Below are 22,222 nucleotides of genomic sequence, written 5' to 3' on the forward strand. Positions count from 1 at the left end.
GTCATGCCATTATAAAGTCAGTAGAAACTCCAGTGTAGGAGAGTTTAGCAAAAAGTTCAGCATTGTATGAAAACAAAGAGTCCAAACTCCGTTCAGAGACTCCAAGTCAGTCTGAAAGAGTTAAGGGTTCTAAAAGAAAACCCTAGTTCGGGCAAACGATAAAGCAAAGACGAGAGAGCAGGCAATAGAATCGAAATCATGTTTAGAATTTTCAGAAAAGAGCATGCTTCTTTAGCAACAGAACTCATGAGAAAACATGATAGCAAAATAACATGCAAACAGTAGCAGGATTCAGAGGACAGAATGGAAAACACTGATAAGAACAGTAGAGGAAACATGCTTAAAAGGCTCTTTTTAGAAGAACTCAAACAAGGCTCGGTAGAAGTAAAATGGTAAGAACACTTAAGAACAAGGTAGAAAAATACAGTAGAGAGATTCAAAGAACATAATGGAAAACACTTGTAGGAACAGTAGAAGAAACATGCTTAAGGAGTTTTCTAGAAGAAACTTAAACAGGGCTCAGTGGAAGGCAAACATGGAAACTTTAAGAACTTAGTAGGAAAATACAGTAGAAGAACACAAGAGTACCAGAAAATTATAGCAGAAAAGCACATATAGGAAAACACAGTAAGATAAACATACAAGAGCATGGTAAAAGGAAAAACACAAGAACACAGTAGAAGAACGGAATATAGAAAGCACAGTAGAGGAACATACGTGGTAGAAGGAAAACGTAAGAACACAGTAGAGTCAAATACACACAAAAGAAAAGGGGAAGAAGATCAGATAAACACTTAAGCATTTTCAGAAACCCTAGATCGTAAAAAAAAGACCCTGGAAAGTAATTTTTTGAAGGAAAAGTTGGGGAAATTATTTGAAAACTCAAGTAGAGCATAGATACACAACAGATCTAAAAAGATCGGAGAAAAACCTCGAAGGGTTAGGGTTTCAGAAGAACCCTAGAGTGAGAAAGGCTTTGAAAAGGTCACCGATCTGAGTCGGAGAAGTCAGAACCAGGATCAAAACACCATGGTACGCCGGAGCAAGGCCGGCGATGACTCTGAAACCTTGAATCGGCAGAGGTCTGAGTGAAAACCTTCGAGGTCAGGCCTCAAATCTTCAGGTATCCAATGTGTAAGAGCAAAGGGAGGTGAGTATAAGACTCCCATAGCCTGATAAGCCATGGTTAAGATGATGAGATGTGGCTAGGGTTAGGAAGGTTCGAGAGAGTTTGAGAGTGGAGAGGGTTTCAGAGGCGGCGGGTGAATGAAAATGATTTAGGGTGGGTGTTTGTGAATTAAAAAAGGAAAGGGGGAATTATGGCCGTTGATCAAAATGATCAACGACCTGGATCAAAAGGGGAAGCCGGGCGGGTAAAATAAACGGGTTAGGGGCGGGTAATTTAGGAATAGGGCCGGGCCATTTGAAATTGAAATTGGGGTTTAGTTGGGGGTTGATTTGGGCTAAAATTGAAATAAAATAGGGCTAGTATTTAAATAGTCACTTTTTCCCTTTTTATTTTGTAGAAATAATAAAATGATTTCTGGAAATAAATTAAAGGTACTAAATTAATTAATGATATACAAATATTAAATTAAAAATACTGGAATCAATTTTGTAATTATAAATGCAATTAAATCTTAAAATAGGCTAAACTTGCAATTATATGCAATTTAGCTTTAAAAATACTAAATAAATTTGTAAAAATGTGTAAAAATTACCTTAGCTATATTTTGGTAGAAATATGAGAATAAACTAAATTATTCACCAAAATGATAAATTTGGAAATAACTATTGGTTTTTGTACTGCTAAAATAGGCAATAAATTGATTTAAAAATCCTTTAAAAATTAGGAAAAGTACTAAAACATTTGGACACACTTACATATCCATATATATATATACTATTTTGAAAGTATTTATCATATATAAAAATATACAGGGAAAAATTGGGTATCAACACCCCTCCCCCTTCTTCTCTCCAATTTTTTCTCACTTCACAAAATCTCCTCCCCTTCTCCCTCTTCTCTACTCAACAACTACCCAAGCTCCATTCCTCACAAGATTTTCAAGTAAGTACATGCTTCTACCTTTTTTTTACGGAAAAGGGCCAAATGTGTACCTGTACTATTGAAAATTAGTTATTAGTACCCTCCGTTATACTTTCCCACATTATTTATCCCTAACTTATCTATTTTAATATCCTTACCTCCATCACTAACGGACCCTTCTAGAGGGACACATGTCTTAATCCTAAACGACCTAACCACTTACCAGTTGGATCCCTCACCCGTTTGGCCCCGACCCGCTAACCCACGTCCCCCTTAACCTAGCCCGGTATATACGTTAAAACAAAAAAAGGACCTCATTTCTCTCTAAAGTCTAACCTTACCTACCTAAAATCATGCGACTTTCACTCTTACCGCCGATTACAATCTGCCGATTTTCATGGTCTAAAGGTAAATTAATTCTTCTACCATAGTAAAAGCTTAGCCTTAAGATTTTTTCAGTTGATTAAAACTTATTTTTTTCATGTTTGGTTTCAGTGACTAAAATATCTAGGGTTTATCAGATTTTGTTATTGAGGTTGGGGTTTCGTGTCTGGGTCCTATTTTTTTATGATTTTCATTGCAAAGTCTAACACTTTAAGCAGAATGTGGGGTTTTATACATGGCTTTAACTTTATGGATTATTGTATTTGCATATGCAAGTGATGGTGGTCCCGAATGTATAGTATAATAGTTCATTTTGTCTTAAAGGCATTAACTTTATTAGTTGTTGTATTGCATGTGGCTGATTTGGTGGTCCGGGTTATCTTTATGTGCTTTGTCTTTTACGATTTTTGAACCATGTTCTGTCCCTTTGTCTAGGGATGTTACTTCACTATTTTTTATTAGCTTAATTGGATGTTGCTTTACTATTTTTTTATTAGTTTCTTTCCGGCTGTATTTTATAATATCGATTAGTTAAGTTGTTGTTTAGCTTATTTTATGGTTTAGCTTCTAATTGTTTAATATGTCAATTGATTACAGATTACTATGGTTAATTTGGACTTGATATTTAACTATGGTGGGGAATGGACTAGAGAGCCACAAGTCAAATACACAAAGAAGTTGTTACACACCTGGGAAGGTTATGACTCTGACCATCTATCCTTTATAGATATAGTTAATGAGTTTTGCACTAAGTTATATTTTGGTGGGGTTCAACAAGTTATTGTATCTGCTCCTTCTGGTAGATACTATGAAGTTGACGGGGATAGTGGTATTAGGAAACTGTTAGGAATGGTTTGTAGTGATTATAATGTTGTTGATATATTTGCTGTAGAGGATTGTGAGTTGGCAGTGAATGTACCTGATATTTTACATTATGGTGAGAATGAACCTAATGATGTTGCACTTGACCATGAGGCTGCAACTGATTGTAGCTCAACAGATGGTGAGTTTGATAATGAATCTGACTCTGATTCTTCAGATTATGATTCTGAAGAATTAGAATTTATTTCAACTCAGAGGAGTATGAGTATAATTGAGCAGTTGCTGGATTACAAAGAACTGGATAAAAATATGAGCTTTAAGATATTCCTGAAGCTAGGAAGTGTCTAAAACTGTATGCTATGGCAAATAAGAAAGAGATAGTGCTTAAGAAAAGTGATACAAGAAGGCTTAGGTATGAGTGTCAAGTAGGTTGTCCATTTGTTTGCCTAATTTCTAAGGATGGGGACTGTCCAGGGGTTAGAGTGAAGACACTAAATCCAAATCATAATTGTTTCATTGCTTATAATAATAGCACTGTTGACTACTTCACTATTGCACATTATTTTATGAGGAAGTTGTAAGACAATCCAAAATATAAAGTGAAAGAGATGAGGGCTGATTTGAGAGCTGCATTTGAGCTTAATGCAAGCCATGGTAAATGCAAGAGAGCAAAAACACTTATTCTGAATAAGCTACAGGGAAGCTTTAAAGATGAGTACAACAAGCTAGAGGGTTATGTTAATGAATTGAAGATTAGTAACCCTGAAAGTGATATAATAATTAATTTGTCAAAAGATGCTCTTCTTGAAGGCAAGAGGAGGTTCTTAAGAATGTATACTTGCTTTCATGCTATGAAAATGGGTTTTAAGGAAGGTATGAGACCTTTCATTGGACTGGATGGAACATTTCTGAAGGGAAAAGCTAAGGGTCAGCTTTTAGTTGTTGTTGGTCTTGACTCAATGAATCATTTCTACACTATAGCTTGGGCTATAGTGGACAAAGAAACAAAGAGAACTTGGGACTGGTTTTTGGAAATGCTAAAGATGTCACTGGAGCTCAACATGGGAGAAGGATACACTTTTATTTCGGATATGCAAAAGGTAGTGTTTCTGTCCATGTTATTTTATAGTTATTTCAGTTTCTTTAAACTTGTGACTGGTTCTTTAAAACTAATGTTGTATTCATTATGATTTGTAGGGGTTGGTTGAGGCAATGAAAACTGTTTTACCTGATGCTAATCATAGGTATTGTGTCAGACACATTGAGGCTAATTGGTGTAAAAGATGGAGATCTGGAGAAATGAAAAAGCTGCTGTGGTGGAGTGCATGGTGCACATATGAGGAGGATTTTGATGATCAATTGAAGAAGATAGGGCATATGGATGAAAATGCAGTGAAGGATTTGCTTCATTACCCTCCCCAGTCATGGTGTAGAGCATTTTTTGACACTGTATGCAAGAATATGGCTGTCGACAACAACTTTAAAGAATCATTCAATGCATGGATCCTGGATGTAAGGTACAAACCTATAATTAAGATGTTAGAGGACATTAGGGTGAAAGTGATGGAAATGTTGAGAGAACATGAGGACAAAGTGAAGTCATGGACTACTGACTTTAGTCCTTATTCCATGAAGCTTTATGAAGGTTATTTGAGGATTGCACATAAATGCAAGGTTCACTTTAATGGTGACCGGGGCTATGAAATATCCGAAGGGCCTGATAGACATACAGTAAACATAGTCTTGAAGGAGTGCAGCTGTAGGGCTTGGCAACTATATGGAATACCATGTCCTCATGCCATTAGGGCATTTGTATACAAAGGTCTTGACCCTTTGGAGGGAATACATTGGTGGTATAGCAAAGAGGCAACATTAAAGACATATTCACACAAGATACTGCCTGTTAGGGGAGAAAAATTCTAGAAGGCAGTCCCTGCTGATGCAATGGAACCACCACAGATAGTGAAGTTAGCTGGCAGACCTAAGGTGAGGAGAACAAGGCAAAAGGATGAAGCAATTAAGAGACAAAGTGAATGGTCTATGTCAAGGAAGGGGAGGGTTATGAATTGCAGCAATTGTAGAGAACCAAACCACAACTCACGAGGGTGTAAAAAGGTAACTGTTACTATAATTAGATAATTAGTTTTTAACAAGTGATATCTACATTATTAATAAGTCTCATTTATTAATGACAGCCATCTAATGGAACTCTACCACAGAAAAGGAAGACAACTGAAAACTATGAAGATATTGATGAAGACATACCTTTGTCAGGGCCTGAACAATCTCAAGCTAGTGTAGGCTCCAGCAATCCTTTTGTGTTCGTTCCTACACCAGTTTTTTCTCACTTAAAGAGGCTCCAGAAATCTGTTAGTTCCACATGTTCTCTGCCAGTTATCCAAGATGCGGAAGATCCTGCTTTAAGGCCAAAGGTCATATCGGAGATGGGGAAAAGTCTTCAAATGAGACAGGAACCCAACCTTACAGATGGAACAAGAGTCATCAACTTAAGAGGTGATTCAACTGGTGTGAGTCAGCCCTCAATTCTGTCATACTCACCTAGAGGACTCACATGGAAGGGGAAGGAAGCTCTAACTACTAACAAACTGGAGATGCAAGCGCAGGAGAAGATTGGGAAGCTTAGGGCAAGAAAGGGGAAGCGAAACATTGCAGGACAATATGTTTTTGAAGTAATAGTATTTTGTCTAAACAAATTGGTTTGGTGCTGTAATTTATGACTTCTGACAGTACATTTAACTCTAGTTTTAAATGCTTTGTTGGTACTGACAGTTGGATGCCATAGTATGACCTAGGTGGTAACTTGTTTTGGGGTTATAATATGGCATCCGTGTGTCTATTTAACTGTATGTTGACAGTTAACTTTTGCTACTAATGTTAATGGTAAATTAGACTATTTCAGTTTGTTATTTCAGTTTCTTTCCTTATTGCAACTTATATGATTAGTAGTGTAGTTTTATTTGGATAAGCACAAGTTCATTTATGTAGCTTGAGTAGCAGTTAAATTGTGTGACTCATTTCTATTTAGGAACAAGTTCATGAAGCTCACATCATATTAACCAACAAAAATAGGTGAACACAAACTAATATATACAATCTGGAAAGTAAAAATCCAATTAGCCAACAAAAAAGTACACAATGCACTACTGCCACTTAAGTTAATCATTCATGATACTTAACAAAATACAAACTAGATTTCACCAACTACTACTAATATCTATTAGCCATACAAGCTGCAAATAAGCTAGCAAATAGGACCCAATATATCATAGTAAAGATCTTCAACTTCAAGACTTTGGCTTCCAATTTCCTTGAATTGGTCATTTCCCAGCGAATTGCAGCCTCCATTTGTTCATTTTTTCCCTTCAATATGTCTCTTGTTTTGGTGCATTCAACCTCATTTATTGCCTCTAATGCTTCCAATTTTTCCTTCAATTTCAGCCTTTCAATCACAGCCTCCAGTTGCGCTTTCAACTTACAAATAATTATCATAGCTCTGTCGGGTAACACTTCATCAGCCCATTGAAAATAACCACACGAATATTTCTGAAAAACAAAATCATACACCATATTATAAGTGAAATTTCAGAAAATGAAAACCATAAAATTATCATAAAACCATGAAAACCATAGAATATACGATATTAACCTCAGGTTTCGGACATTTGTAGAATCTCCTACCAGCATTCCAAGGAGTGTAAGCCATGAGGTAGAGTGCAGTTAAGCCACATTTGCATGTCCTAATCGACACACATTCTTGAGACGATGAACTACCTTCTGACATTGTAACTGCCTATTCTTGAAAATTAGACAAAATAATAAAGAAAATAAAGATGATGAGAGGAACCAGAAGAAAATCGCGATGAGAGAAACCAAAAGAAAATTGCTTCAGTTGGGGAATAACCCTAGGTTTTGAGAGGATTAAACGATTACATCTTTTGAGGGGGATGTGGGTTAGCGGGTCGGGGCCAAACGGGTGAGGGATCCAACTGGTAAGTGGTTAGGTCGTTTAGGATTAAGACACGTGTCCCTCTAGAAGGGTCAGTTAGTGATGGGGGTAAGGATATTAAAATAGATAACGTTAGGGATAAATAATGTGGGAAAGTATAACGGAGGGTACTAATAACTAATTTCCAATAGTACAGGGACACATTTGGCCCTTTTCCGTTCTTTTATTTCATTGTATCTTAATGCCGGATCATGTTTCCAGCTTATCCCTCGATTCTGTAGTCCATCCACATTCATAGAACAAATGGCTATGTGTTTCCTCATTTAAATCATCGCATAACTCACACATTGTGGAGTTGATCTGAATCTGCAATCTGCTCAACCTTTCTTTCATTAGAAATCTCTTATGACTTGCTAACCACAAAAGAAATATGTGCCTCGGCAGCAACATTGAGCTCCACACCAGGTCTGCCTCCTTATATCTATGTACATTGTTCAGCAATGCTTGGTAGCTACTTGACACTGAGTATTTTCCATTAGGTTTCAACCAATATCTATCATTATGGTACCAGTGAGTCATCTCTGCTTTAAGGAAATTTAATTTCCTCTAATATTAAGTACTATCTTGAGGTGGTGTGTGATTCCAAAAATCTTACTATCTTTCAAATATAATCTATGGACCCATCTAATCCATAAAGTGTCTTTTTTCATGGCCAGTTACTATATCAGTTTTGCCCACTAAAGCCACATTCCACTTAGCACAATTTTTGAGATTCAACCCTCCATACTTCTTAGGGACACAAACTCTATCCCAAGAGACTAAGACAATCTTCCTCCGATCCTCCTTACTCCCCCATAGGTTGTCTTTGCATTATTTATCAACTTCCTTGAGAACACTCTGTGGGGTATGAAAATTTCTCCCCAAAAGTTGTATAAGGAGAACAATATTGTTTGTGATTTTTAGGGTTGGGGGTGTCTGGGAAATTAAAAAGGAAAGGGGGAATCTTGGCCGTTGATCAAAACGATCAACGACTTGGATTAAAAGAAGGGGCCAGGCGGGTTTTTTAATTGGGTCGGGGGCCGAGTTAAAAATGAAATTGGGCTGGTCCAATTGGGGGTTAGGATTGGGTCAATTGAGGGTTAAAATTGAAATGTAAATAGGCTGTAATTTAAATGAAATGAGGCTAAATGTATAGCCAGTTTTCCCTTTTATTAAAAATAGTAAAAAAGATTTTAAAAGCAAATTAAAAGTACTGAGCCAGTTAATAATATATAAATATTAATTAAAAAAATACTGGAACCAATTTTACAGTTATAAAATGCTATTAAATCTTAAAGTTGGCTAAAATTGCAATTATATGCAATTTAGTCTTTTAAATACCAAATAAATTTGTAAAAATATACAAAAATTACCTTAACTATATTTTTGTATAAATATGGGAAATAAAATAAATTATCCACCAAAATGATAGTTTTGGGAATAATTATTGGTTTTTATACTGCTAAAATGGGCAATAAATTAATTTTAAAACCCTTTAAAAATTAGAAAAATACCAAAACACTTGGGCATGCTTATATATGCATGTACATGTTATTTTGAAAGTATTTTGTGTATAAAAATATATAGAAAAAAATTGGGTATCAACAGCGGATGGTGGTGAGAGGTGAGGGTGATAGAGACGACATACCAGGGGTCTTAGGTTATTGTTTGGTCGTTTGGACAGTCTTACGTGAAAACGATGAAGCCCTTATGGCCATTAGATGAAAACAAATGAAGGGCCAGGATCCCTTTTTGGCCAGTTAACTCGAAACGACGTAGTACTGCCTTAATACTACATTGTTTAAATTGTTTAGAAGACTGAAGGGTTTGGACCGGGTTTGGGCTGGAATTGGGGCGGGTTTAACGTGTTTCAGGGGGGAAATGAATTGGGCTGGTGGTGAAGAATTGTATTAGCCCAAAAACTTCCTTCTTCATTCTTTTCTCTTTTCTTTCCTTTTTTCATTTTTTCTGATTTCAATTTTTTCAAAAATTCTTTTTTTTTTCAAGATTAGATTAATATCTAAATTAAATCCTAGAACCTAATTAACCTGAAAAACACTAATTAAACCTAAATGATAATTATCATAATTAATAAAAAAACAAATTAAAAGAAAAACTATTCAAAATCAAAGTTAAAATTAAAATTGCAAATTAAACTATTTTTGTGATTTTTCCCATTTCATAAAACAACTAATTTGCTAATTAATCCTAAAATGTAGAATTAAATTCTAAATGCAAATGCCACGTATTTTTGTATTTTTCGTTAATTAAATAAAATAAAAATGCACAGATAAATGCAAACAATTAACAAAAAATGCCAGAAAAATCCATAAAATTGCAAATAATGAAAAGAGATTTATTTTCTTGAATTTATGGGAGTAATTCATATAGGGAAAAAATCATGTGCTCACACATGGTAGAAGTACTGTTGCAGCGAAGGAGCAAAGTTGCATGGTTGAAGCTAGGTGATGACAACACTAGCTATTTCTATTCAGTAATCAATCACATAAGACTTCAACAGGCAATCGCATAGATAAAGGACAAACATGGCGAATTTCAACATGAATCCACATCAATTGCCAACATACTTGTAGAGTTTTATCAAGAGTTGCTGGGATAGAAAGGCCACAACAGAACAAGGGCATTTAGAAGTTTTTACTTAATGGAACAGTACTAACAATATAATAGCAGCTACAACTGGTTCAACCATTTAATAAAAAGGATGTTAGAAAATCTATGTTAAAACATTTATAAGAACAAAAACCCAGGTCCAAATGGATATGGGAGTGAGTTCTTCAGAGCAGCCCGGAAGATCATAGGGACAGACATCACTGAAGCTACTTTGAATTTTTTGAGAATAGAAAACTACTAACTCAGTTGAATGCTACAATGATATCTCTAATTCCTAATATTGAAGTACCACATGATGCAGGACAACTCAGATCAATCTCTTTTTGCAATGTGATATACAAGTGCATCTCCAAGATGATTTGTAAAAGGTTGAACATGTTAATTAAAACTATTGTGGCTGAAAACCAGGCTGCATTTGTGGAGGGAAGATCTTTGGTGCACAATATGTTGATATGACATGACTTACTGAGGCATTACAACAGGAAAACAACACCTAGGTGCCTTATGAAGATAGATCTAAGGAAGACATATGATATGGTAAGATGGGAGTTTATAGAAGAGGCTTTGACTGGCTTTGGATTTCCTGCTGCATTTATCCAGCTGGTAATGACTTGTATCTCTTCCACAAGACTTTCTGTCAAGGTGAATGGAGTAGGGTATGGGTATTTTGAGGGAAAAAGAGGTCTATGGCAAGGGGATCCCATGTCCCCTTTGTTATTTGTGTTGGTCATGGAGTATCTAACAAGAATACTAAAGAGGAAGAGTAACCTACCAGATTTCAAGTTTCATGCTATGTGCAAAAAGACCAAATTAACTCATTTGTTATTTGTTGATGACCTAATGATTTTCTGTAAAGGAGACTTTAAGCTAGTAAGAAGAGTAAGGGAAGCACTTCAATATTTTAGTGAGGTAACTGGACTGGAAGGAAATCTAGATAAGTCTAATCTGTTTGTGGCGGGTGTAGATGAGGAACTAAAGAAGAAACTACTTGATATAATATGGTTCTCCCTGGGATCTTTGCCAATAAGATACTTGGGGTTGACACTGTCCTCAAAGAAGTGGAGCAAAATGGAGCGCCACCGACTTGCCACAATAGTTTTAATTAACATGTTCAACCTTTTACAAATCATCTTGGAGATGCACTTGTATATCACATTGCAACAAGAGATTGATCTGAGCTGTCCTGCATCATGTGGTACTTCAATATTAGGAATTAGAGATATCATTGTAGCATTCAACTGAGTTAGTAGTTTTCTATTCTCAAAAAATTCAAAGTAGCTTCAGTGATGTCTGTCCCTATGATCTTCCGGGCTGCTCTGAAGAACTCACTCCCATATCCATTTGGACCTGGGTTTTTGTTCTTATAAATGTTTTAACATAGATTTTCTAACATCCTTTTTATTAAATGGTTGAACCAGCTGTAGCTGCTGTTATATTGTTAGTACTGTTCCATTAAGTAAAAACTTCTAAATGCCCTTGTTCTGTTGTGGCCTTTCTATCCCAGCAACTCTTGATAAAACTCTAAAAGTATGTTGGCAATTGATGTGGATTCATGTTGAAATTCACCATGTTTGTCCCTTATCTATGCGATTGCCTATTGAAGTCTTATGTGATTGATTACTGAATAGAAATAGCTAGTGTTGTCATCATCTAGCTTCAACCATACAACTTTGCTCCTTTGCTGCAACAGTACTTCTACCATGTGTGAGCACATGATTTTTGCCCTATATGAATTATTCCCATTAATTCAAGAAAATAAATCTCTTTTCATTATTTGCAATTTTATGGATTTTTCTGGTATTTTTTGTTAATTGTTTGTATTTGTCTGTGCATTTTTATTTTATTTAATTAACGAAAAATACAAAAATACGTGTCATTTGCATTTAGAATTTAATTCTACATTTTAGGATTAATTAGCAAATTAGTTGTTTTATGAAATGGGAAAAATCACAAAAATAGTTTAATTTGCACTTTTAATTTTAACTTTGATTTTGAATAGTTTTTCTTTTAATTTGTTTTTTTATTAATTATGATAATTATCATTTAGGTTTAATTAGTATTTTTTCAGGTTAATTAGGTTCTAGGATTTAATTTAGATATTAATCTAATCTTGAAAAAAAAGAATTTTTGAAAAAATTGAAATCAGAAAAAATGAAAAAAGGAAAGAAAAGAGAAAAGAATGAAGAAGGAAGTTTTTGGGCTAATACAATTCTTCACCACCAGCCCAATTCATTTCCCCCTTGAAACCCGTTAAACCCGCCCCAATTCCAGCCCAAACCCGGTCCAAACCCTTCAGTCTTCTAAACAATTTAAACGATGTAGTATTAAGGCAGTACTACATCGTTTCGAGTTAAGTGGCTAAAAAGGGATCCTGGCCCTTCATTTGTTTTCATCTAATGGCCATAAGGGCTTCATCGTTTTCACGTAAGACTGTCCAAACGACCAAACAATAACCTAAGACCCCTGGTATGTCGTCTCTATCACCCTCACCTCTCACCACCGTCCGCTGTTGATACCCAATTTTTTTCTATGTATTTTTATACACAAAATACTTTCAAAATAACATGTACATGCATATATAAGCATGCCCAAGTGTTTTGGTATTTTTCTAATTTTTAAAGGGTTTTAAAATTAATTTATTGCCCATTTTAGCAGTATAAAAACCAATAATTATTCCCAAAACTATCATTTTGGTGGATAATTTATTTTATTTCCCATATTTATACAAAAATATAGTTAAGGTAATTTTTGTATATTTTTACAAATTTATTTGGTATTTAAAAGACTAAATTGCATATAATTACAATTTTAGCCAACTTTAAGATTTAATAGCATTTTATAACTGTAAAATTTGTTCCAGTATTTTTTAATTAATATTTATATATTATTAACTGGCTTAGTACTTTTAATTTTCTTTTAAAATCTTTTTTACTATTTTTAATAAAAGGGAAAACTGGCTATTTAACATTTAGCCTCATTTCATTTCAATTACAGCCTATACACAATTTCAATTTTAACCCTCAATTGACCCAATCCTAACCCCCAATTGGACCAGCCCAATTTCATTTTTTACCCGGCCCCCGATCCAATTAAAAAACCCGCCTGGCCCCTTCTATTAATCCAAGCCGTTGATCGTTTTGATCAACGACCAGGATTCCCCCTTTCCTTTTTAATTTCCCAAACACCCCCAACCCTAATCACTTTCACTTAATCAGCCGCCTTTGAATCCCATCGTCTATCAAACTCTCTCAAAGTTCTTCGGAACCCTAGTCGTCTTGTACCCTTTTCAACCGCCACTCCACCGGAATCGATGGCTTCTCAGGCCATGGATGGCATGTACTCACCCCCCTCCACCATTAAACCCTGGGTGTTCGAAGTTTTGAGGTCTGACCTCGATGGTTCTCTTTCATATCTTCTCAGATCTACAGTTCTATGGCCTCTCCGGCCATGCTCCGGCATATCCAAAGCCTTAGAAGCCTGATTCTTACTCATCCGACTCAAGATCGGACTTTCTTCCATGCCTTACTCATTTCTAGGGTTTCTCCGAAACCCTAAGCTGTTCGAGGTTTTTATCTGTTTGTTTTCTTAGATCTATAATATATTTGTGTTCTATTGGATGTTTAAAGTGTTTTCCCCAAACTTTTGTTTCAAAATTGCTTCTCTTCGATTTAGGGTTTCTAAAAGGGTTTTCAAAACATCTTTCTGATTCTTCCTTTTCTTTTCTTTATATGTGTTTGTCTATATTATGCTCGTGTGTTTTCTTTTCTACCATGCGTATGTTGTTCTTCTGTTTTCTTTATACATGACTCTTCTGTACCTTTGTATTCTACTGTGCCTCTAGATTAGGCTCGCATGTTAATCTTTGTTATGTTTTCCTACATGTTCTTTGCTATACTTTCCAGTATTCTTCTACTGTATGTGTCTCCTGCTGAGTTCTTTAATTTTGTTTGCTTTACTGGACTTTGTTTGAGTTCTTGCTAAACATGTTTCATTTACTGTTCCTTAAGTTTATATCCCTTCTTCTCTCTTCTGAACTTGCTTAAGTTTCGAGCTTTTCTTAAAACATGTTCTTTATGCTTTAAATCAGCTTTCTTTCTTTGTTGTTTCAAACCTGCTATCATATCTGCTGGTTTCTCATGAATCTCTGAAAGAGACCTTTGAGCCTTTTTTAATGGCTTGCCTTCTTGTATCTGTATTTGATTCGAGTTGAAAACCCTAGGATTTGGGGGTTCTCTTTAGCAAGATTGATTTTGTGTTCGGATTAGGGTTCTACTTTGGAACCCTAGACTATCAGACTCATTCTGAGTCTATAAACTGAACTGGAACCTCTTTGTTATGACTCTGAACTTTTTCCATGCCTGTCTTTTCTAATTAGCATGACAACTCCTTTTTGTTTGATGTTTGTGTGCTTTATATGTGAGGAATTCTTCCTTCAAAAAGTTTTGCCAACTATTGTTTGATTCTGAATTCCTTTTAATAAGGTTTGACTGATTGTTACTGATTTTTCTTTAATTGAACCTTCTTTACCTTTTCCTAACTTGGTTCATTCGAACAAAGCCTGCAATTTTAATTTTACTGGCTGTTTGATTGATTCCCTTTCCTTATTTTTCACAAACCATGTACCACTGAACTTTTGCCTTAAATAAACCCCTGTGTATTTGCCCTTATTGTACTGCTTTGGAAAAGATTTTGATCAACTCTTTCCTTAAATGCTTTTAACCGTTTGAAATCAGAATCCCTTAATTAAAGGGGGATTGATTTCAATGCTATTTTCTTACCTTTTCTTACTTGCTTTCTGCACTATAAAAGGGGACTACCCTTCTGCACTTTGGACACACTTCAAATTCAATACTTTTACACATACACCTCTAATTTTACATTACTCACCTCACACTCTCAATTTCAATACTCTTTCAACATTCTACTCTCTTCTGAGATCTTTGGATTGTTTGCTTGCAATTTGGCTTTACAAGACTTCTGCTTTTACTTATTTATTTCCCTGAAACTGGTATGTTCTAATTTAGTTTCAGCCATCATCCCAATATTTTTATTTACAGCTTCTGCAATTCTGTTTACTTTACTGTCCATGCTCAGTGATTAATATTAACTATGCATGTTCTTTTCTTGCATCTGTTTCTATTGTGAATCCCTACCCCCTACTCCCTTCTATGTGTTTGAGTTAAAGTTCAGAACATGGCAACATCCAAGTTGTTGCTCATGTCTGGACTTGATCCTTAAAAGATCCTAACTCCCAAACAATGTGCCTAACAGGCTGGTTGGGGTGTGCCAGCACTTCCAATTGCTGGGTATGACCACCAGCCTGTCTTGGTTTTCCCCTAAATCCCCTATGTGCACTTACACTCACTCTTAGATTCTAAGTTCTTCCCCCCTTCCTATGAGCCTTGCCTTGGGACCTTGAGCTCCCTCTGAACTTGGACATCTGAGGGCTGGCCCTTCCGCACTGCACTATTATCAATTCTGCAATGTATTTGGGTGTAAGCATTGGAGTCCACTTGAGGCTCTTGGGAACTTTGACACATCCCAAATAAGAGAAAGGCTTTGGAAATCTGATCTTTGGAAGTTGGTTTATCTCATGTTTCAGACCTTGAGTCTGAATTAGGCTCTCCTTGGTTGTACTTTAATTTCTGATGTAATCTTTTCTTCTTATTAATTCTGGTCTGTAATAATTTGTAATAACTTATGGGGTTTTAGTAAAAAGGGGAGGGTCATTCATGTATGCATATGGGTAGACATCATGATCTTAGGCATTTATTCCTGCAATCACAGCCTGCTTTTCACTTATGCATTTCATATAGAAATCCTGCCTATAGTTTCCGCACTTATGCATTTCATATAAAAATCCTGCCTATAGTTTCCGCACTTATGCATTTCATATAGAAATCCTGCCTACAGTTTCTGCACTTCTGCATTAGAAATCCTGTCTATAAGTTTATGCACTTCTGCATATCATATAGAAATCCTGTCTATAGGTTTCTGCACTTCTGCATATACATCTGTCATTAGGCAAACAGTCTATAGGTTAAAATAACAAATTGCATCCTAGATACCATGCCTATAGGATTCCTGCATTCCGATAATCGTTTTAAAACCAACAACGCTTAGAAATCATGCCTATAGGAGTAACCAGTTGAATCTAATTCATCTATTTCATCTACAAGTCTAAAATCAGTAGTAATGTCGTTTAATATCTGCAGAACTTATGTTTTTTCTATAATCAGTAAGCCTTCTTTAAAATCAGTGTAAGCATTGTTAGATATCATGCCTATAGGTTTCACCTAGGCAAGCCATTAGGTGATTAATTAACTGCACCAGTCCTTGATAAATATAACCAGCGGGCAGGCCTAATTCGAAATTCTTATCTGAAAATATATGATAAATCAACCTGCCTTAACGCTTAAGTTTAATTCAGATCATAACCAGTACATGTAAGACATGTTAAACAATCTGTCTTTAAGTGAGGAGGCCTGTTTGAGCCTTTTAACTGTTATGTGTTTCCCATAGCTGTTTTATGTGCTTTTTGTTTGTTGCCTTAGAATTTTATCCTTTTAAACTCTGAAAAGCCCAAATCTCCCTTCCATTTTAGGACTAGTAGCCCCAAATGCCTCTGGGACTGATAGGATTGGGACGGGTACTAGCATGCAATAAGTAACGATACTATTCCGTATTTTAATACCTTAACGGGGTGGGAAAGGGTAGATATGGATATGATGACCGGTGCGCTAATACCTCATGTAGCCCCTCTTCTGAGGAGTGATTACTGGGTATTGGATTGATGTGATCCATATTGTTTGTAAACCTAGGACTCTCTTCCCCTTTACTTGTTTTATCTTTAGAATTGTTCAAACTATTTCCTTAAAATTTCTGCTTTCTTTATTTCTTCAAACTTTTAATTTACTTGCAACTATTGTGTGAAACCCCCCCTTCTATTTGAGACCTTTATTTTCTTACTTGTTATTTAAAGTCACAATTGTAACATGGTCGGGAACCACGCTAGTGGATCCTGAGGGGTGCCTATCACCTTCCCCTCGGGATAATTTCTAGTCCTTACCCAAACTTTGGTTCTCTAACTCAAACCCTTCTTAGTTTCCTAATGCACTTTAATCATTAGGTGGCGACTCTTCAAAACCCAATTCCCAAAAGGGAACGAGTTGTCCTCCCAAATGTCATAAACCCAATTTCGCGAGAAAAAGGGGGCGCGACAGCATGGCGACTCCGCCAGGGATTCTTTTAGGCTTTTACCATTTCATGTTACTTGTGACTTTACTGCTTCTCTATTGCATTTATTTAATGTCTTTATCTCTTTTTCTATTACGAAACTGACTTGGCTCTTCGTTTCTTTTATTTCTTTTAACGCTTTCCTTTACCGCTTTCCTTCAATACTGTTGTAAATTATGAGAAACTGTTGTAATTATTACTTAGTAAATGTGAAAATACGTGACAATTTGTTCAATTATTGTANCCTGGTACATTTTCTCCCCTTTCTACTGCAATTTTAGTCTTTTCTTCTTTTGTTGCTCGTCACCTTAGTGTGGTTTTTAAAGCATCAATTCTTGTGTTATAAATCAGCATCAATAGTTCGTTCATGATGATTTTTTTTCTTTTCTGCTTATGTCTTTTCATTTTTCTGTGTGTGTTTGAAGTTTCATTGTTCACAACTTTGGAGTTATTGTAGTTTTCATCATTTTGTTCTGTGTAATCGCATTGTCTCTTTCTCTAATTACGTTTGGGCCTTGAAGTGGAAGCCCAAAGTAGGGAAGGGGGGAAATTTTGGTAGCCAGCATGGTTTGGGCCTGGATGAAATTCACTTGGACCCATATTTGTTTTTTTTCGGGGGGGGGGGGGGGTAAATAATGAAGGATTGGAGGGTAATTTGGGTAACCTAGGTGAGGAATCTTTGTCTAACAGGCTTAGGAAGCTTCCTGGAAGCTGAAACGCAGGCTTACTTGGCAAACAAGCTAAAATTTCAAGGATTAAGTAGCAAAATTGAAAATTGGAGAAGGGTAAAAGAGCAAAAGTTGAAACTTATTTCTGCTGCCCTAATACCCTGTATAAAAGGATCACTTTGCTGAAAAATTGAAAAAAAAAAGATTCAGAGATAAAAAAGTCAGAAAATAAAAACGGCTGGAATACAAAAATCACTGTTTCATTGATTTTCCTTTGCTCTTTTGTTGCTGTTTGATCTTTGAAGTAGTTTTCTGAATTATTTGGGGTTAGAAATAGTTTGAATTTGGGTTTTGGAGTTTGGTTTTGAAGTTGTGGGGTTTCACTAGTTGATTAAAGCTTTGTTGGATTTGCTGCACATCATTTTCTGCTCAAAATTGGCTCTACTGGGGTTGATTTCTGTTGCTACTGACTGCTACTTTTGTTACTGCTGATCTTCACTCCTTTGTTTCCTTCATTACCAGGTATTTACTCTTGAGATCCGCAGAAATGTGAACTTGGATTTGAATGAGTGGAATAGAAAAAGAACTTTGAAGCCATGCCTTAAATGTTGTTCATAGTTTAGCCATACTTTCTCCCTTTTCTTTCTTTGTTTTATGAAATGTTACTCATGCTTCTCTTGGAAATCATTAGAGGTGTAGGGTAGTTTGATCTTTTCCTTCATCATGTTTACCATAATCCTTTAGCTTTAAATTTGTTTTGTAATAATGGATGACTTATGGACTTTGGCCTTTAATTAAGTTTGAATGTGTGTTAGAGGTCCTTCAATGTTTAATTGCAGGGATTTCATGTTTTGACTTGCTATATATTCTAGACTTTTATGTTGTTTTGGGTTAGGGTTAAGTTTAAGTTTGCTAAAATGGCAAGCCACTGATTTTCTTGTATAGAATAGGTTAGAGTAGCACATTGTTGTATGTCATTTAGAGGTTCAGGAGTTAAACTTGTTTGCTGCTTTGTTTGCTAGAATTGGGTTTCATAATTGAGTTTTCTTAAAATCAGTAGCTAGTTAAAGTTCTGTGAAATTGTTCTTGAGATTCACATTAACTCCAAACTCGCATGTGTATGGTTTTGTGTCCCTACAGAGACTCGACCCAGAGTCCCAGTAGTGCAGTTGCACCATGTTTTTTCATTAATTGGGCTTCCTTGGTTTAGCATAAGCCATTAACAAATCAGCAGGTTTTGGCACGGGCTGTTGGGTTTCACTTCGAGCCCAAAGTTTGGAATGATTCTGTGTTTAAATTTTAATCGGTATTTCAATGTCTGTCAATTGTTAGTATAAATTGGTGGTTGTTCAATATCAAATCGACGAGTCTGCTGATGTATGAATCATTATGTCACTACATTTTAGAAATCTGATTGCTTGTTGTTATGTGGGTTCGAAATGAGACCCCTTTTGATATCCAACTCGTGCATGCCTCGTGAAAACTGGGCTCTCTTCTTGGGCTCGGATGAAATTTGTCGTGGAGCCCGGAATTCCGCATCCTGATGATCTTATTGAGCCAATGGGCCTCATGTTAGGCCAAGTCCAATTTCTGAAACCGAGCAAGATATACTTCACTTAGTCTTACTTTTAATTCATTGGAGTTCAGCCATAGTTTAGAAGAAAGTATGATTCCTTTAGTCTCATTTCATTATTGGATCCTTGAAGTTGATTTGAGGCATGCCACGAAATAAAATTAGATAATCAGTGGCCCTCGTTTAATTAATTTCAATCACTAGAATTCGAGGCGTGCAATGCCAAACAAAATGACAATTGCATGGCCCTCCTTTTATTAATTAATTTTGTTTTGATCCTTAGAATTCGAGGCGTGCCACCTAGTTGAACTTCCATGGCCCTCGCAAAATTGCAAATGCGTAGTTGCTTTAGGCGCGTAATTTTAAATTACTTTCCTAAACTCGGGTGTGCATTTATGTGACCCAAATCCAAATCTCAACAATGTTAGATAAAATATGTCGGGGACCGCGGGTGCATTTATGTGACGTGGTTCATGACATGTTTTAAATAATGATGAAATCTTCCTGAAATAATTAAATGAAAGCGGTTTAAAGTTAAAATGCACATAGGTTAAAAAAAGTTTTAAAATCAAGTAAATAGGCCAATTTTAACAGTTGAGCGACCGTGCTCGAACCACGGAACCCGGGAATGCCTAACACCTTCTTCCGGGTTAACAAAATTGCTTACCCGGATTTCTGGTTCGCGGAGTGCAATACAAAGTCAATCTTTTCCTCGATTCGGGATTTGAACCGGTGACTTGGGACACCATAAATATCCCAAGTGGTGACTCTGAACTTTAAAAAATAATCCCGTTTCGATTGTCACTTTAAGTTGGAAAAAACTCCCTTATGCCCTTTCGGGGATAGGAAAAAGGAGGTGTGACACCATGTATGATTTCTGCCTAAATTTCTAATATGTTTCTCTCTAATTGCATTAGTGTGGTGTCTGCTGGTTGCATCTGTACTGCTATTTGTATCTGTTGTAGTTCTTCCCTCAAGTCATTGACTTCATCCACATAGTTCTGATATCTCCTTGCTTCAATACTTTTAATTTCCTTTTCAGTAACTTCAGTTTCTTCACTACTTGCAACATAGCACATTCTTCAAACTGTTTGTCCCATCCTTCCTTTACTATCTCTAGGAAGTGATAACTAGGGATTCTAGCTCTTTTTAAACTCCTTTTTACTTGAGTTTTGATTTAAAATGTATACAAATAGTCCCAAAGGCTTACATGTTGTACTTATTTGCAGGGTTTCGTCTAAAAAGGTGACAACTAGTCAAAACCAGCTCAAAAAGGAGTGAAACATGTGCAAGTACCAAGAACAAGTCAAAGCACAGTTGTAACAGACCCACCGCGGCCGCAATCCATTTAGTGTGGTCCGTAGTGAGGAGATTCAGAGAGGTGGAGATTTTGGAGGTTCAAGTACTGTGGCCGCAACCCATTTTGTGCGGACCACAGTACCCTCTTCGCGGCCGCAATCCATTTTATGTGGTCCGCGGAGAGGGGATTCAGAGAGTTGGTAATTTGGACGAATGAAGCCAGCGCGATCTGCGGAGCATTTTATGCGGACCGCAATGAAGCCACAGCGCCTCGGTGCATTATATGCGGCCCGCGGTGGCCAGATTCAGAGAGTGAATAGTCAAGCCAAGAAGCCTCATCGCAGTCCGCGGTGCATTTTATGCGGACAGTACCTCGTCAGGGGTATTTTTGTCCAGAAAATTCAGCCTAGTATAAATACTTTCTTTTCACATTTTTAGGTCATCTTTTGTAATCTGTTTGACTCCAAAGCACGTGAACGGCTGTATTGTTCTATTTTGAGTAATTTGTAGCTACTTTAACACTGAATCTTCATTATCTTAGTTTGTAATTAAATCTTATGAGTTATTCTTCATCTATTTCTCTGTTTTCTTCCATTATTATAAGTAGCTAGACCCATTAGCTAGGGTTGTGGCTCAACCCTAGTGTGGGTATTTGATGGGCCTTTTGATTTAAGGCTTAGATGTTTATGGGTAGTTGATATTTGGACTGATTCGTGTTTTCCATGATGAATTTGTGGTTGCAAACACTAATTTGCGCCTATATGACTTGGGTTCTTCTTGAGAAAGAGAACTTGAGTCTAGGAAAATCAGTCCAACAAGAAATTTGGGTGTAATCAAGAGATTAATAGCCCAAATTAAAGGGTTAAACCTAGAGATAGTAATACCAGACTTGAGCCTATATTGCTTGCACAATTTTGACACCCAATTGGTCTTGATAAGGTCAATTAGGGCAAAGTCACTCAAGATACCGAGAGGTATAGAGTGAGTAATTCTGTGCATTGGCTATATCGCAATCCCCAACATAACTTCATTGCCTTAGGCTTTAGATCCCGTCAAGTATTCACTTAGGAGAAAGTTACTTCCCTAGTGCCTCTTTAACTATTTAGAAACCCTTACAAGCAATCATTCTTAGTTTAATTTGGCTTATCATTAGCATAAATATTAGAAGTAATAACCAACCAAAAGATCATTGGAAGTGTAATTAAGAGCACTACGCATTTCTAGTTTAGATAGGAATCCAATTCCCACTTCTAGCTCCCTGTGGATTTGATCCCGACCATCTCGGGTAAAAGCTACTTCGACCGCTCTCGCCACTTTGTAGTGGTGTAGCGTTGGCACCGATCACTTTTTGGCGCCGTTGTCGGGGAGCTAACGGTTTTGGCTATCTATCTAAATAGTTTTGTGTATTGTTCTTCTTTCCTTCTTCATTATTAATTTGTGTGTGTCGCAAATTCAGGTACAAAATGGCAGCAAACAATGCACCTCTTTGAGATCTTCCGCCGGGGGAGGAGGTAGATGACAATATTGATGATGAGGTTCCAATTGTACCTCAA

At 36.4% G+C, this 22,222-nt stretch overlaps 1 protein-coding gene across 1 annotated transcript; it reads left to right on the forward strand.

Moving 5' to 3' along the window:
* The first annotated feature begins 3,864 nt into the window (after window positions 1–3,864).
* Window positions 3,865–5,179, forward strand: LOC109210306. Its single transcript, XM_019373708.1, has 2 exons — window positions 3,865–4,356; window positions 4,454–5,179. The coding sequence occupies exons 1-2, from the start codon at window positions 3,865–3,867 to the stop codon at window positions 5,177–5,179; spliced, it is 1,218 nt and encodes a 405-aa protein (XP_019229253.1).
* The last annotated feature ends 17,043 nt before the right edge of the window (window positions 5,180–22,222 follow it).

Source organism: Nicotiana attenuata, unplaced genomic scaffold (genome assembly GCF_001879085.1).
Source record: "Nicotiana attenuata strain UT unplaced genomic scaffold, NIATTr2, whole genome shotgun sequence".
Lineage (NCBI taxonomy): Eukaryota > Viridiplantae > Streptophyta > Magnoliopsida > Solanales > Solanaceae > Nicotiana > Nicotiana attenuata.

Coding starts and splice junctions, on each gene's coding strand:
- LOC109210306 (XM_019373708.1), top strand. CDS start 3,865: ATGAGGGCTGATTTGAGAGCTGCATTTGAGCTTAATGCAAGCCATGGT. Junction 4,357..4,453: donor TTATTTCGGATATGCAAAAG/GTAGTGTTTCTG, acceptor TATGATTTGTAG/GGGTTGGTTGAGGCAATGAA.